Raw genomic sequence first — 15,740 nt, forward strand, 5'->3', positions numbered from 1 at the left:
CCGCACACTCAACAGTGAGTCAGCCACATCAGCAGCCACAGTTGGTCCTCCCCTCCCCCGCGGGCCGCAGAAAGGGACAGAGTCTGAACTTCCGCAAAGCACACTCAAATCCTGTGGAGGGTGGGTGCCAGGAACATCTCTGACGGCCTCAGGCTGGTCACACAGCAGTGGCACGGCCAGGTGCCCCTGCTACAGCCCAGAGGCCATTCCAGACTCAGTCTGCACGATGGGGCCACAGCACCACCACTGCTGGACGGACCTGCTGGCCAGGCGCCCGGCCTGGGTCTGCACGTACTTGGGGTCTCGGGTTTCTACCCCGCCCCCGCATCGTACAGGCTGGGGACGCGGTGCTGCCCGTCCCCCTCCCGCTCGAAACTTCACTTTCCAGCCTGGTTCTTCTCTCCCGGACCCTTCTCCCAGTCCCTCACGGGCCCTCTCCTCTCCGCGGCGTCCTAGCTTGTCCCACCCTCGGGCCACACGCCCCCCGACGCTTAGTGTCCCCGCCGCGCCGCTGACTCCGGTATCCGCCGCGTCCAGCCGGGATCCCTGGGCGCGGGGCACAGGCGCACTGGGCGGAGTTCCGGCGCGCGGGGCGGAGCGGCCGGGCGGGCGCCGCCCCCCAGCTGAGCAGCGACCGGGACCGCGGACTTGCAGACTTCAGAGGCTCAGGCGGCGGCGGCGGGCGCGGAGGTTCGCGCCCGGCTCCAGCGGCTCCAGGGGCTCGGGCGGCCCCGGCTCCGGCGGGGATGGGCGGGCAGCCGCCCTGGGGGCGCGGGGGGCGCACGACCTGACCGCCTGGACTCGAAGCCCGGCCGCTTGGCAGCGCCGGGTCGAGGGTCTGCTCGGTGGGCGCGGACGCGGGGCCGGCGGCCGAGCCGGAGCCAGAGCATGCGGGGCGCGGCGCGGGCGGCCGGGGGGCGCACGGGGCAGCTGTGGCCGAGGCCCCCCGCCCCGGGCCCTGGGCCGCCGCCGCTGCTGCTGCTGCTGGCCGTGTTGCTGGGCGGCGCGGGCGCGCAGTACTCGAGCGACTTGTGCAGCTGGAAGGGGAGGTGAGTTCGCGCGGCGCGACCCCAGCCCTTGGGTCCACTCCCCTCCCCGCGGGCCAAGCGCGCGGGGGCTCGGGGGCCCGCTCTCCAGGCTGAGTGCCGTCCCCGCCCTCCCCCGCCCCCGGTTTTAGAACAAAAGAGCCCGCGGCGTCCCGGTCCCCTGGCCCGGCGGACGCCCAGGGGGAGGCGCGCCTGCAGCGCGGTGGTGTCAGTCGGCTCCAGCAGCCCGCTCGCCCCGCGCCGGACCGCGCCGCTCCCCACTTGGTTCCCCGAGAGCCGCAGCTCGGACCCCGCGACCCCTCACTGGGGGCAGGCGGGGGTCGGCCTTCTGGCCCTTCCCGGGCTCTGCCCTCGGCGAGGAGTTGCGCGCCCCGGGCCGGGAGGAGCCGGGCCTGCGCTCAGGGCCGAGCGGGAAGGGACGGACGGGTCCGCAGGAGGGAGCGGCGGCTCCGGTGGTCGGAGCGGGGGCCCTGGCGCTAACCGCGCACTGACCACGTCGGTGCGGGCGGAGACCCGCGGGCGGGCACCTTGCGCAGGGCGAGTTCGGGGCCTGGCGGAGCCCCCCGCTCCGGCCCGTGAAGGTCAGGCCGCCCTTGGCAGCGCGCGCTGGGCTCTGCGACCCCCCTTCACGCCCTCTGCCAAGGCAGGCAGCCGAGGACTTTTTTAAAAAACTGCAGTGTGACAGGCAAGTCACAAGCGTGGGCGGGGGTGGGGGTGAGGGCGCAGAGAACCTCCGTCCGCCAGGGCGCCGGCCCCGAGCCAGGCACCTCGCTGTCGGAGAAGACTGCTTGGGCTTCCGCAGTTGCGGATTCAGGAGTTCGCAGAGGGAGATACTAGCGTCTTTTTCTCCGAAAACGCTATGGGCCGGTGCTGCCCTTAGATCTGGGTGTGTCCCTGTGTCCCACCGTGCTGGGCCCCTAAGTCCCTGACTTCTGATGGGAAGACTCCCGCTGGCAGACACCTCATGCTGTGGGGTGTCACGGGGTTATTTTGAGTGAAGACAGTTTTTTCCGAGAAGGTAAGGGTTGTGCCACTGTGCTGGGTTCTGCGTCAGCAGGGCAGTTGCTGGTCCTCTTGGATACGTACAGACCCAGTTCTCTGTGGAAACTGGCAATTACCCTGCTCCCTTCTCTCCGCTTCCCAGCCTTCTAGAGTGAAGGTCCTGGGCTCCTGAGCTTGGGCTGGTGTTGCCCACCCTCCCTGCTGCAGAAGTTCTCCCAGCTCACACCACAGCAGGGGTGGTAGAGCTGAGACTGGAGCCCTGAGTGGCAGATCGGAGCTCTGGGGGAGGGTTGGCCTGGAGAATGCTGGCGCCAGCACAGAGCTGGCGGGGAGCCTCTGACTCTGACACACTCTTCTGGGGCTGCCCTCTCCCCCTCGCTGGTAATTAAACTCCCTGCTTTGCAGCCTCTGCTGGATGAATCAGTGCATCCCCAAACTGAGGCCTTGGGGTGTCCTGCTTCAGCAGATCAAAAACAGAAACACAGTCCCACCCTGTGAGCTTGAGTTTCCAGAGGAGAAGCTGACATCCTTTTCACATTCTTGGAGGACCATGTGCCTGGAAGAGGATGCCTCCCCTGGAGCCCAGAGGGAGCTGTGAGCGAGGGCTGGTCAGGGGGCCAACCTGCTCCTGGACCACGCAGGTGTTTGCAGTGGGTAGAGGAATCCCTTCACCTTCCTGTTCCTGTGCATCCTCTTTATCTACTGGGAGAAGAAGGGCCACTTACCTGCGGCCCCTCTTCCTCCATCATTGCTAATAGACCCCTGGACTTGGACACCCTCCAGTGTCCTCCACTCAACCCAAAGGCAGAACCCGGCCAAGGGCGGCTGCAGTGGCTCTAGGAGCTGTGGGCGGGATCTGGAGCAGAGACAGGGCCAGGTCACATTCCTGGAGCGTAAGCCCCCCTTGCATTGTAATTGCTGCCCCCAGTTATCGTTTTTTTTCACAAATCAGCTGACAGATTCTTACTCTGGTGCGCTGGTTTGCCTGCTGACTCTATAGCATTTACGACTTTTTATGAGCCCTTCTAAAGACAGCACAGGGTGGTGCAAACCCTGATGTGCCGGGTGGATTCTGATCCCCTGATAGGAAGGGATTTGTTTTTTATGACACTGGCCACTCACATTTGACAGGCCTAATGTGTTTCTGGGTGTTTCCAAGCAATTAAGTAGAGGGTTTTGAAATCCTTCTCCCTGTGCAGGGGCAGGACGTGCCCTATCTTTATTAGGCCCTGGTCATAAAGGTGGACCGTGAACTTTCCTGCTGCGATGGGCTGGGCATTGCCGGTTATGTCACACCTGGGCTATCTCTCCTGCAAGGTGGGGAAATGAAAAGTAACTCCAGGCAGGAGCGCCTATTGGTTTCGCCCTTGATCAGAAGCTCTTCCTGACTTTATTCAAAAAGAGACCATCACTTCCTTCTGGTGACTCAGGGTTTGAGCCAGGCTATGGTTGTGAGTGGTGTGGGCTCTGCTGCCACCACACTGACCCTGTCAGACAGTCCCCATAGCGACTTGGAATTTGCCATCTTTCCCATAAAGGTGCTCCACAGATGTGTCCTCTTGGGGGGGGGGGTGACACTTGCCGACTCTTTTTTTAACGCATTAATTCAGTTTAAATAATCCAGGATCAAATCAGTCTTCTCAGTTTCCTAAGGTTGAATAGAACCACAGTTATTTTCTGCATCCTATAGCTCTGTCATAACATCAGAAAGCAGTTATTTCATTTTTCTTAGTTAGGATGTCACCTGCATGTCATGTGAAGATTGTAACATACCATCATCAGTGACCATGACTGATGTGGTGTGTTTTTGCATCTCCAGCACTTTTGTTGAGCAGATGTCTGTCTGAATGGAGCTGCTGCTCTGATGAGAGTGTGGACACTCCTGTGTTGGGTGCTTAGTGAGAGTCTTGTTGGTCCTGATGTTTTAGCAGAATGAGAGAGAGGAGGCAGAGCAGGGCCCGTGCAGGCTCCGGGGACGGGCTGGACCTGTTAGAGGGTGAAGTGATGGGCGCTTTATTTCTCACGTGTCCACTGTCGTTTTGTTCCTAGTCCCCTTTTAGGCGAGTGACGTGTGAGTAAATGGGTGCACGTGGTCATGTACGCAGGCTGGTGGATGGCAGCCCCCAGCCTCGGGTCCGCCTCCCCCTGGGCAGCATGGGCTGGCCATCTGTCCTCACGAGGGCCCCCTCTGCGCCTGCCAAGACGCGGGTGGAGGGTGGGCCTCCCCATTTCACCCTCCACTGTTGGGGTTAAAGCAACCTCGTGAGAGGTACCCACAGCCTCTGGTGTGAGGTCTCCACTCCCTAAACCCCTAGGTCCCCCTCTTCCCACCAAGAGGGAAGCGAAGCCTTGGAAGGGGTGGTTTTTGTGGGAGAGAGAGTTGAGGATTGGTGTCTGGGCATGGCGCAAGTGTCCAGCTGCCCCTCAAGGCTGGAGCCAGGAGAGGAGGGACACTGTGATAAAGTTTGTTTGGCTGCGTAAGCGCAGAGCTGATTATAGTCATCTGTGGCAACCACACACCATTTAGTCTAATTTTGTCACCCAGCACTATAATTATGCCTATCCCCTCCTATGTGTCAGATGAGCTTGTGTGAGTTTTATGTGACTGTAATTTGTAAGTCTGTTCTGTGTGTGCAGCCCTGCTCGGCGTCTGAGGCCAGGCTGCTCATGACCCAGGGCCTTGGGGGTGGGGAGTGGAGTGAGGAGGGAGTCCACCTCCTTGACACCTCCTTCTGATGTGGTCTGCAGGGTGACTGTGCATCCCTAGCTTGCAGCTGGCCGTTGCATGAAAAGTGAGGTTTTTCGGGGCCTGGAGCATGAGTCACCAACAGTAAATGCAAACCATATGTTATGTGTTTTCTCCTCTGCAGAAAAGGTTTCTGGTAACTCACTCAGGCCAGGGCTCTGAATATAGTATTGTTTATTTCACATAAAAATCCTAAGAATGTGGGTGAACCTGTCTGAGATCTGATCAGAACCAAATTTCATGTAATAAAACACTTAGTTGAAGTCACCGTTGAGTTCCCGGGCTGCTTGGTGTTTATGACGTAACCGTTACCACAAGCTGACATTTACATTACAGTTTTGAGTAGGGGAAACTTGAACGTTTTTGATGGTTTCAATTTCTCGAAAACATAATGTTATGACTTACTCAAGACCTGCCTCCCCAAGAGCATAGCACACTTCATTTTTTCCTGTTTGCTTTTTATTAGGAGTGAAACCCACTGGGCTCCCCAACAGTCCCCATCGGGAAGACAGGTTATCTGCGGACCTTTTGTGTCCCCCTCCCTTTGCTTTTCCACAATTCCTTCCCGTGTCTCCCTGTGGAGGACCTTTACTTTACTTTTGTGTCTTGCTTTGATGCTATTTGTGTTTGCTTTGAAAAAAATACTATTGGCAATGCAGGGTCTTCAGGTTTGCAAATGAATGAAAAAGCAGTCACATCATCACCTTAAGGAAAATATGAACACTGTGCCTAACGGGCATCCTGAAGACAAAACTCACCAACAACCTACACAGCCCCCCACAAATTGCTAACATTCCCAGTTCGTTTAAAAGCTGCTCCCTGGAGTGCATTATTTATTATATGTGCATTGCATTCCAGCGTGCCTCCTGTAACTTGAATCTGCTCCTTGGTCTTCACACTCAGTGGGAATCTACCAACATTTCCTGGCCCTCATTTGCTTATCTGGAACTTGGGTTGGTGCCAAAGTCCCACTGGTGTTTCCCTGTTTATTTTTTGGAAGAGCCGTCTTTTCCTTGGTTCTCACCTCCACTGCACCCATCACTGCCCCTGTTCAGGGGTTTCCCAAGGACACGGGCTCAGAGGCCAACAGAGTGTCCAGGTGGCGAGAGGGTCTGGGAGCCAGAAGCTCCCACACTTACCAGAGCGCTCGGAGCCGGTGCGCTGGAAGGAACTGGGCGGGGGAGGCCGTGTGGCCACCCCTCCCTGGAGGTGGGCCCTGAGCTGCAGGGTGGAGACGGTGCCAGCCTGCCTGTGGGTGAGGGGTGCTCGGACACCCGAGCAGGCGTCTCCCAGCTGACGAATCTCCCCCTCCGCAGCGGACTGACGCACGAGGCCCACAGGAAGGAGGTAGAGCAGGTGTACCTGCGCTGCTCCGCGGGCACTGTCGAGTGGATGTACCCGACCGGTGCGCTCATCGTGAACCTGCGGCCCAACACCTTCTCGCCCTCCCGGCACCTGACTCTGTGCATCAAGCCCCTCAGGGGCTCGTCCGGGGCCAATATTTATTTGGAAAAGACTGGAGAACTGAAACTGCTGGTGCGGGACGGGGACCTCGGGCCCGGCCAGGCCCCGTGCTTCAGCTTCGAGCAGGGCGGCCTGTTCGTGGAGGCGACACCCCAGCAGGACATCAGCAGGAGGACCACGGGCTTCCAGTACGAGCTGACCAGCCGGCATGCGGGGCCAGACCTGCACACCCTGTCAGGTGAGTGTGGTGCCCAGGGTGGGGTGGTGGCCTCAGGGGTCCTCTCTCGTCTCCCAGACCCCCCGATCATCTCCCACCCCCACCTCAGCACAGCCCCTGAACATGCTGCTCGAGTCCGTGCTTCAGGCCTGGCAGGTCTGCCTGAGGGCGGCCGAGGGGCCCTCCCGGGAGCAGGTGCCCCGTTAGTGCTGTGGGCAGTTTGGACTTGGGACGATGGCCACAGGTCAGAGCAGAGCTGTGACACGGTCCTGGCCCATAATATGCTCTTCTCCCCTGGACCAGTTTTGACTGAGATTTGAAATGGGTGCTGTTACCATCCAAACTGCCCCAGAATCTCTTCTGACACACGAGTTGGCCGAGTGTTTTTGGCGTCGGCTGCAGTCCCTGAAACATTGAGTTTTGGGTGGAAGTTGAGTCTGATTCACGTTCCAGAGCCATGCAGAGCTGGGATGTCCTGAATCGTGAACCATTCCCAGGTTCACAAGCCGTTTTATCTGTGGGTGTCGGTGAGGGCACCGGCACCATGCCATGCAGGGCAGCTGAGTGGCTCTGATGACCTGGGAACCTCAGGTGAGGTACCGGAGGGAGTCTCTGGGTGGCCGAGGGCCGGTGAGTTGGCTTTAGATTTTCCTTCCCTTTTTTTGAGGCCAGCAGACAGCTTTGTGGGGCCCTGTGTGGAAGACAGTGTTGGTCTCTGGAAAGTTCTGTGGGCAGAGAGAAGTGTGTGGTCCCAAGAGCTCTCACACAGGGAAAACTCAGGGTCCTGTCTTTTAGATAGGGACAACCAGGCCAGGTGCAACCCTTGCTCCAAGGCACAGATGACCTCGTGGGGTCCGAGCGCATGGGGCGGGGGTCAGCGGGGCTCAGGTGCACCATCTGCTTCAATTCCAGAACTAGTTGGGAGGAAGATGCCTCCCAAGGGGAAGGTGTGAGCTTGGGTAGTGGTGGGGGCAGGTTCCAGGAAGGCTGTTCCTGCGGTGACCAGCCAGGATGGTGGTCAGTGGGGGGCGCTATGGCATTGAGTGTTGGAGGCGAGGCAGGGATGCTGCCCACACCCCATAGTGCATAGGGCAGCCCCACCACAGAGAATGACCTGGCCCCAGGCATCAGCACAGGACACCCCAGCACGAAGAGTGACTTATCCCCAAGTGTCAGCAGTGCTGAGGTGGAAACACCTGGTTTGAGGGCTAGGCCAGCCCCCCCAAATAATATAATTTAGTGAATAAACTCTTCCATTGGAAAAAACCAGACCTACTAGGATTTGAAATGCAGACTTTCTCCTGAGTGGGACTCTGCATCTTATTGTTCTGTGTTCTTGGCTCAGATGAGTTTTCAAAACCTTAAACCTCTCTCAAACTAAACTGGTCTGTTACAGAGCTTCAATGTATGACTGCCCAGGTAGGACCCCTCCCCCCAGGGCCTGACTGCCCAGGTAGGACCCCTCCCCCCAGGGCCTGACTGCCCAGGTAGGACCCCTCCCCCCCCGCCCCTGTGCCTGCCTGGGTAGGACCCCATCAGGAATGCTGAAAGCTGCCATAAACCCCAGGACTTAAATAAAACTTTAACCACAACAGCCTTTATCTTGATCACCAGCGAGTGATCGTTGGCGGGGGTGGTGGGGGGACGCTAGAGATAAACTCGCGATAAAAACAAAATCTGGAGAAACCCGGTCACCAAATTCGATGTCTCTGGCCATGGTGAGCGTTGGCTGATGGGGCAGATATTAGGGACTTGCTAACATTCCTTTTACTGATTAAAATGTTGACGGGTTGAGGCCATTCGGCTGCTGGTCACATGCTCTGTCCCGCTGGGGCTTTGTTCCACTTTGCTGGGAGGCCGCCACCAGGTTCTTGGAGGCCACGGCATAAGGTGCTTTCCGTGCTGCCCCCTGAGTTCTCCCGTTGGCACAGACCGGCGTCTCTGGTGGAAAATCCACAGTGGGGTCACGACCCGGGGTGACTCAGAGCCTGTGGCTCAGCCCTAGGGACCTGAGACTTTGTTTCTTTCCCCCTCCCTGGGGGCAGGGTCTGTGCTCCCCCAGACCCCAGGTCTACGTTTCCAGGCTAGGGCAGTGAGTGGGTTTGGGAGAGGCCCGTGGGGTCGCAGGGAGAAGGCCCCGTGTGATGGGGTGGGTCGTCTGGCCGGGGCACCACACGGGACACGTGGCTGTGGCTGGATGTTGGGCTGCTGGGGTGCCCTTGATCCCCCAGACATACGCCTGCCTGGCCCTGGGGTGCCTCTTTAAATCTGGGGCTCACGGGGATGCCGGAGACCCTGAGGATGGTGGGGTGTGATTGTCCATCTGCCCGGTGGCCGGGGCGCTGGCCTGGGGCAGCACAGATACAGGGACTGTCAGAACGTGAGACGGGGATGCAAAAGGCTCCTAGGGTCTGGGAGCTGCAGACCCAGCACCGCTCTGTCCTGAAGGAGACAAGGGCAGCAGGGATCAGGGAGGCTGGTGCACCCCTTCTCCCCAGGGATGGGCCCCTAAGCTTTTAATGCCAAAGGAATGGGTACGTAATGTGGAATGCTGGTGCCGGCCATCTGGCATCCGTGACCTCCCCCGGACCAGGCCGGCTCTCAGATGGCAGTGCTCTCCTGTCTGGCCTTGGCTGCAGCGGGGAGACACCAGTGGGGCCGAAGCCCCAGTGTGTGTGCCGTGGAGGTGAGCACATGCCCGTGACCTGACCAGCTGGGGAGGTGGATGAGCCTTCTCCCTCGCTGCTGAATCACGAGTTCCAGTTTGTGCTGATATGAAATTAAAGAGGCACCGCGGGCTGGGATCCCGAAGGAGAGGTGTGCATGAGCCTTGCTCACCTGCCGCAGCTCTGGGCGGTTCCACAGGGAGTGTTTATGGTGAGCATGTCAGCCTCGTGTCCATCATGTTGCATAATTGGCTTCCTCATATGGACTGGGACTCGCCAACAGCCAAGAAGAGGCCAGGACGGAGAGGCAGGCAGATACAGAGGGGCAGGCGGGTGGCAGGGGGACTTCAGCGCCCCGGGGACTCGGGATTTGGCTGCCACGTGGCAGGAAGGGGAGGACCTGCTCCCCCACCCTCCCCCTCCTCCGAGGGCCTCGCCAGGCACCTGAGTAACACGGCACTCCTTCCTCTGGCGCTGGAAAAATCTGGCAGGATACAAAAGGCAGGCAAGTGGCCAGATGCAACTCGCTAATGGAAGAAGCTCCAGGCCACACCTGGACTGTGGACCTGGCCAGGCTGTCTGGACCATCCTCCCCAGGGTCCCAGCACACTTGGGGATACAGGCACCACCAGGACCCCCATTGCCCAGTGGGCTGGGGGACGCGTTAGGGTGGCCAAAGAGGGAGGGCGGGGGTGTTACTCGGTCTGGTTCTAGGGGACAGATGCAGACCCCGTCTCTGTGGTTCTCCTGGGGCAGCTCAAGGGGGCCCTGGATTCCAGCATGTTCTTTTACTACTTAGGGGCTGAGAAGCAGGGGCTCACAGGCTTGGCCACATCCACGCTCTGGGGTTTGGGCTCTGTGCAATGCCCACCCAGAGCAGGCCCCCGGCGTGTAGGTGAGGTGGCGGGGGGGGACAGTGGTGTTTTAGACCCACAGCCAGAGGGTTGTGGGGGCAAGAGAACTTGCCCCTGTGCCGGCCGTGAAGGCCCAGAAGTGACTCCCATCGCTGCTCATGGGCGCCGGGTGGGGTGGCCTGGGTCCCACAGTTTCTGACGTGCTTCATCTCGCCATCCCCTTTGAAACCGCTCTGTTGATGAGCCAGGGGCGAATGGTCCCTTTGGGGGGCCTGGGAGGCGCAGACCCCCGCTGCGATCCCACTTGGGCACCTTAGAGTTTAGGGGCGGGCTTGATGGGCCGTGGGGCATAAACAGCAACGTTCAGAAGTGAAAAGAAACTTCGTTATTTCCTGGAAACAGTACAGGAGAGAACTTAATTTTTTCCCTAAGGTTTGTTTAGATTCCTGCACCAGTGCTTTTCCAGCCCCTGTAATCACTGTAAAATTACTTTTCATCTTACCCAGCTCTGGACTCTGGGGGTGGAAGGTGTGACTCCTCTGGCTTCCTCACCAGGAGGAGGGAGGGAAGGGAGTGGGTGCGGGCGAGAGAGCTGGTGAGGCTAAGTGTTCCCTGTGCCCGCACGTGGGAGAGGGGGTTTCACAGGTGGCGACCAGCCCTGGCCAGGTCCCACAGGGTCCTCTGGGGTGATGTCAGCCTGTGGCCTGGAGTTGGGGTGAGTGCAGGGTTGTCATGATGATCAGAGGAGGCTCTCTGCTCAGCGAATACCGCTCACATTCCGGCAGCGTTGCTCCCTTTCCTCCCCTCCCTGTTAAAATGCTTCATTCACCGCCTGTCGCAGCTGCACTGAAGACCCCAGAGGGTGTCTCACACATCGTGTCCACCCCAGTCATCCTTACCTGGGCAGTCTCACCCGTCAGACCAGCATCCCACCATCTACAAACTTCTCCTGGGCATCGGGCTACCCAGAGCCTGACAGAGGGATGCCGCCCTCCCCACCTGTACCTGCCGCTCTCGCCTGCATCCCTGCTGCAGCCCCCGGCTGGTCTCCCTGACCCTGTTTTTTTCTACTTCATTCAGTTCATTTTATGCATGTTCCAGAGTAATCTTCCCAACGTCCACATCCCAGCCCTCCCCTTTCCGAGAACCACAGGCCAGAATTCCACCCGGCCCCTGGGCCGCCCCCTCCCCATCTTCCCCACAAGGAAACAAGATTTGATGTGTCAGAAACCAGCGCATTCCACTCGGCCTCCACGAGCCTAACTCCGATTAATAATTGTTTCCAGATTGCTCCTCTTGGCGTCCACAGCCTGGGTTCTCCACAAAGGTGCCTACACTTCACAAAGCTCAGAGTCATGAGAGAGTCTTGTGGGGGCCTTTGTTAGCTCAGCTGTCAACGGCACGGGCTCGCTGAAGCTTTGGGTGGGAGGGTCAGCAGGCTGCTGACCGCCGGCCCCCAGGCCTACCGGGGTCCTCGTACATCCTGCGTGGGACTGGGCGCGAGTCAGGGCAGGGAGCCCAGGACAAGCTCATGCCACCTTTCTCCCCAGCGGTCAGCTGAGGTCCCGGGGCCTACAACCCACAGAGACCTCGAGGCTCCAGGCCTTGGTGATCATACGCATCCAGGCCTGGGTTTCGACCACGGTCTGTGGCCTGGGCCTGTCTCAGCTTCTAAAGAGCTTGTGTGGACCTTGCCTCCCGTTCACCCGCGCTTGGAGTTCGCATGGCCTGGTTCCGAGGCCCCAGGCGGGGGCCTCTGACCCGGTGGGCACTGGGGGAGCCGCCAGGACGGGAAGTCTCCCCACTGCCGCGGGCCCCTCGGCACACAGGCTGGAATAAAACGCCGCCTCTTGTGGGATGTGAGGCTCCCCGATGTCTGCGGGGCTGTGCTCCCCCTTTTCTTCACTCTGGGGTCTCTGTCAGGCCCTGCGTGGGCAGGAGGCCCCCAGCGGGTTAGAGGTGGGGGACCCCCAGTTGGCCACCCTCTTTTTTACGAAAGGCCTTGAGGCTGGGGGTCCACACTCGTGACAAAAAGCCACAGGTGGGCAGAAGGCTCCGGATTTGGAGCTGGGGAGGGAGGTGCTCCGTGCTCTCAGATGCTCCAGAGGCGTCCGACAGGCTGTTCTTGTTCTGCAGCTTCTCCTTTTTCCTGATAACTTAGCAGAAGTGCCCGTGAGTCATGCCCTCGCTGGACTAGACTGGGGCATGTCCATCTACCCCCGCCTGGGGGCAGGACGGGAGGGCTGGTGCTCTGGGTGCTCATGTCCATCCCCGAGGGGTCCCAGGACACCAGAGACTCCCCCACACATATTCCAGGTCCCGGAGGCCCCTCCTGTTCCCTGTGCATCTCCCTGTCTCCTCGAGGGCCCCCGCGTCACTGCAGCCCCTGGGCAGGTGACAACTCAGCCAGTTTCGGGGGCTTCGAGGGCAGCTGGCCAGGTGTGCTGACAGTTGTAGGTTCATCCAGGCCCAGTGAGTGCCAATCCTGGGGACTTTGCGGGGCCTTCAGAACATGAAAAGGCAGAGGGCAACTTGTCCTAGTGAGAGTTCACGCCTAACGTTTCTGTTGTTAGGGAATTTGGGCCCAACCCTAGAAACTAGAAATAGGTGAGGAAACGTGCAACATCAGAGCCAAATAATAAACTTGTGTCTCCCCAAATCCACCGCTGAGTTACGAGTGCCACAGTCCTGGGGAGTCCCCAGAGCCTCGAGGTGTCTGTCTCCCCCCAGCCCTTCTGGAGGCCTTACGCCAGTCTGAGGCAGTAGGTGAAGGTGGGGTGAGAGCTGTACCGGGGGGCAGAGGTCCACCAAGAAGGACTGGTTTGTCTGGAGTAATCAGCCCCCACCCAGGTCTGGGGAGTCTCAGAGGGGATCCTGTGAACTGGGCTTGCTGTGAAAGGTGTCTGGAGGTGTTTGGAGGTGACCACCTGGCCCTGTTGGTCAGACGAGGACCCCACAGCTGAAGCAGGTGGACGTGCCCCTCATGCCCACCAGTGCCTTTAGCAGGGTCACCTGGTCCTTCTGGGCAGTGCCTTGACCCCTGTGGAATCCTGGTGGCAGATGGGGCCGTGGGGGCAGGCAGTGGGAGTGGGAGGCCCTGGCATTTGGGGGCCTGGCCACAGAGGCTGAGTGAGGCTCTCGGACAGGCTGGTGTCAGGGACGTGGCCTCAGATCAGCTCGGGTTGGTTTTGGCGCCGAAGAGCCATTTACCCATGAGCCCAGGGGCTGTTTGCCCGGCACGACTACAGTAATGAGCTAAGTGTGATCAAACACAAAACCGCACTTTCCCTCCGTTTTCACGCCATTGCAGGTGGCCCAGGTGAGCCTGGGGCCCCTGGAAACGTTTCCCCATCTGTGCAGCCGAGGTCGAGGCCCCGCCTGCTCTTGGCACCCTGGTTTCAGAGGTGTGGGGCCTGGACAGTTGCTCCCGACGTCAGAGGACTTATGTCGTGTGGTCTACATGCCGTGGGCGGGAGGGTCCCATGTTCATGCACTGGCCCCGCCTGACCCTCTTCTCTCCCCACAGCCCCGTGCCGCCCTTGCAGCCACACTGAGGTGCTCCTGGCTGTCTGTACCAGTGACTTTGGTGAGTGTGCTGGCGGTTCCCGCCACGTGGGGGAACTAAACCCTCTGGGGGGAGGAGACTCTGCTGAAGATCCTGGGCTTGGCCCCTCTTCCATCACTGATTGCAGTCACAGGAAAAGGCCTTCCTTTCTGCTCCTTAGAGTGACCCCAGCCCGAGAAGGGACCTGTGTGCAGGGCGGGGAGAGAGCTGGGAATTCCTATTTAAGGTGGGAATTCCTATTCGAGGTGATACTGAGCATTTTCCTACTTGGCGTGTGAGTCTAAGTCCTGGCTCTAGCCTCTCCTCAGTGCCCTGCCTGCCTCCAGGTCCCCTGTAGGCACCACAGCAGGCATTGGAGGCCCTGGTAGGGCCAGGGTCGGGATCAGGGACTCAGCCGCCTGCTTGTGACGTTGGCACAAACGCTCTCGAGTTAAGGGTGGCAGCATTCAGGGCGAGTTCGATGGAGCCGGCCCAGCGGGACCTGGCTCTGAGCGCCCCCAGGCTCCCAGGGCAGTTGGGTGGTGGAAGTACAAGCCTTTCTCCTCGCTGGCCCTGCACAGAGGGGATCTGGGGCCGGGCGGTGTCCCCGAACTTGTGCCTGCTCTGCCCTTCTCCACCCTTCTCCCTCCCATCACCTTCCTCCCCTGTAAGCTTCACCGTTTCTGTCTGATCTTGATACGGAACCGCGGCAGATCTTGAGTATTAACTGCAGTGACTTTTCTTGTTTTAACTTGAAAACTTGGTGCACGACGTGATTCATATCTTCTATTTTTCTCCACTTCTGTGGCTGGCCCTTGGTAGAAAAGCATCTCTGCCCAAGACGGTGTGAGTGGCGGGGACGACCCCTAGGCAACCTCTTGTGTGTGGATTGTGGTTTTTAGTGAAAATTTCTGGAAGGCAGAGTTCAGGGTCAGCTCCCGGTTCTGCTGCTGGGGGTGGGAGGTTGGTGCGTGCTGTCTGCTTGGCGAGCACCCTGCTGACCGCTGACCCTCCCCCCATCTCCTTCCTCTGCAGTCGTCCGAGGCTCCATCCAGGATGTCACCCATGAGCCGGCGCAGCAAGAGTCAGCCATCCACCTGCACGTGAGCCGGCTCTACCGGCAGAAGAGCAGGGTCTTCCGGCCGGCCTCAGAGGGCGAGGGTGGCGGCTGGCGGGGGCGCGTCTCCACGCTGCTGGAGTGCGGCGTCCGGCCTGGGCGCGGTGAGTTTCTCTTCACCGGCCACATGCACTTTGGGGAGGCCTGGCTCGGCTGCGCCCCGCGCTTCAAGGATTTCCAAAGGATGTACAGGGACGCTGAGGAGAGGGGGCTGAACCCCTGCGAGATAGGCACAGAGTGACCGCTGGGTGACCGCTGCCGCAGCGATGGATACGCACACTGGGGTGGGTGCCTGGCGCTCCAGCTGGGGAGGTACACGCTGGTTCTGGCCAAGGACTCCCTGGTGGATTGACTGGAGATGCTGTAACATGCCAACTAAGTTATTATATTTTTTTTAAAAAAGAAATGTTCATAGGAAGCAAACTCTTGTGTCGTAAAATGCCTTCGTGTGCCGTTGCGTACTGTTTTCTGAGCATCTGCAGTCACTGCATTTGGCTGGTGTGTTGGGTGAAGTGTGAGGGCCGTGGCCCACAGCCGATACCCGACACCAGGCTTGGGTACCACTCAACGTTGTTTCTTATGATGGAAATTTATGGGGCCAAATACCTATGGTTTTTTCATTTTGTTTTTGCTTTTTAAAGAATGAACTTTGCCAGCCATGGTCATTTGGGGGCTGCAGGCTGTTTCCATTCCAGGGAATAAAGACCAGCCTCTGACGGATCAATGGCGCGTCTGTCTTCGGCCCTGGTCAGTGGTGTGTGGCACTTACCTAGGGGCCCACGTCAGGGCTTCTCCAAGGGAGCCCCACGGCCCTGGCGTTAGGGACCTTTCACACTGGGCCGAACTATAAGTGAGGCTGTTACCCCCACGCTCGGCCTCTACCAGAGGTACCCCCCGCGTTCCTGGTGGACCACCCCCATCCCCTTCAGCATCTGCCCTCCTCCTTCCTGTTAACCTAGATCTTGCCCTTCGACCTCAGCTTCCCCCAAATGCCCGAGCACAGGGCAAGTGTCTAGATACCCAGGGCCTGATCTGGGCCCCATATCCTCAAGGATGAGTCAGTGTCCTGCAGCTGCCGGAACAA

General features: G+C 59.4%; 1 protein-coding gene across 1 annotated transcript; it reads left to right on the forward strand.

The window, feature by feature from the left end:
• Positions 1-678: 678 nt before the first annotated feature.
• On the forward strand, positions 679-15,079 carry METRNL (meteorin like, glial cell differentiation regulator). The gene is made up of 4 exons (XM_030843327.3): positions 679-1,049; positions 6,111-6,496; positions 13,522-13,581; positions 14,575-15,079. The coding sequence occupies exons 1-4, from the start codon at positions 889-891 to the stop codon at positions 14,895-14,897; spliced, it is 930 nt and encodes a 309-aa protein (XP_030699187.1). The 5' UTR covers positions 679-888; the 3' UTR covers positions 14,898-15,079.
• The last annotated feature ends 661 nt before the right edge of the window (positions 15,080-15,740 follow it).

The sequence above is a fragment of the Globicephala melas genome, chromosome 20 (assembly GCF_963455315.2).
Source record: "Globicephala melas chromosome 20, mGloMel1.2, whole genome shotgun sequence".
NCBI classification, from domain to species: domain Eukaryota; kingdom Metazoa; phylum Chordata; class Mammalia; order Artiodactyla; family Delphinidae; genus Globicephala; species Globicephala melas.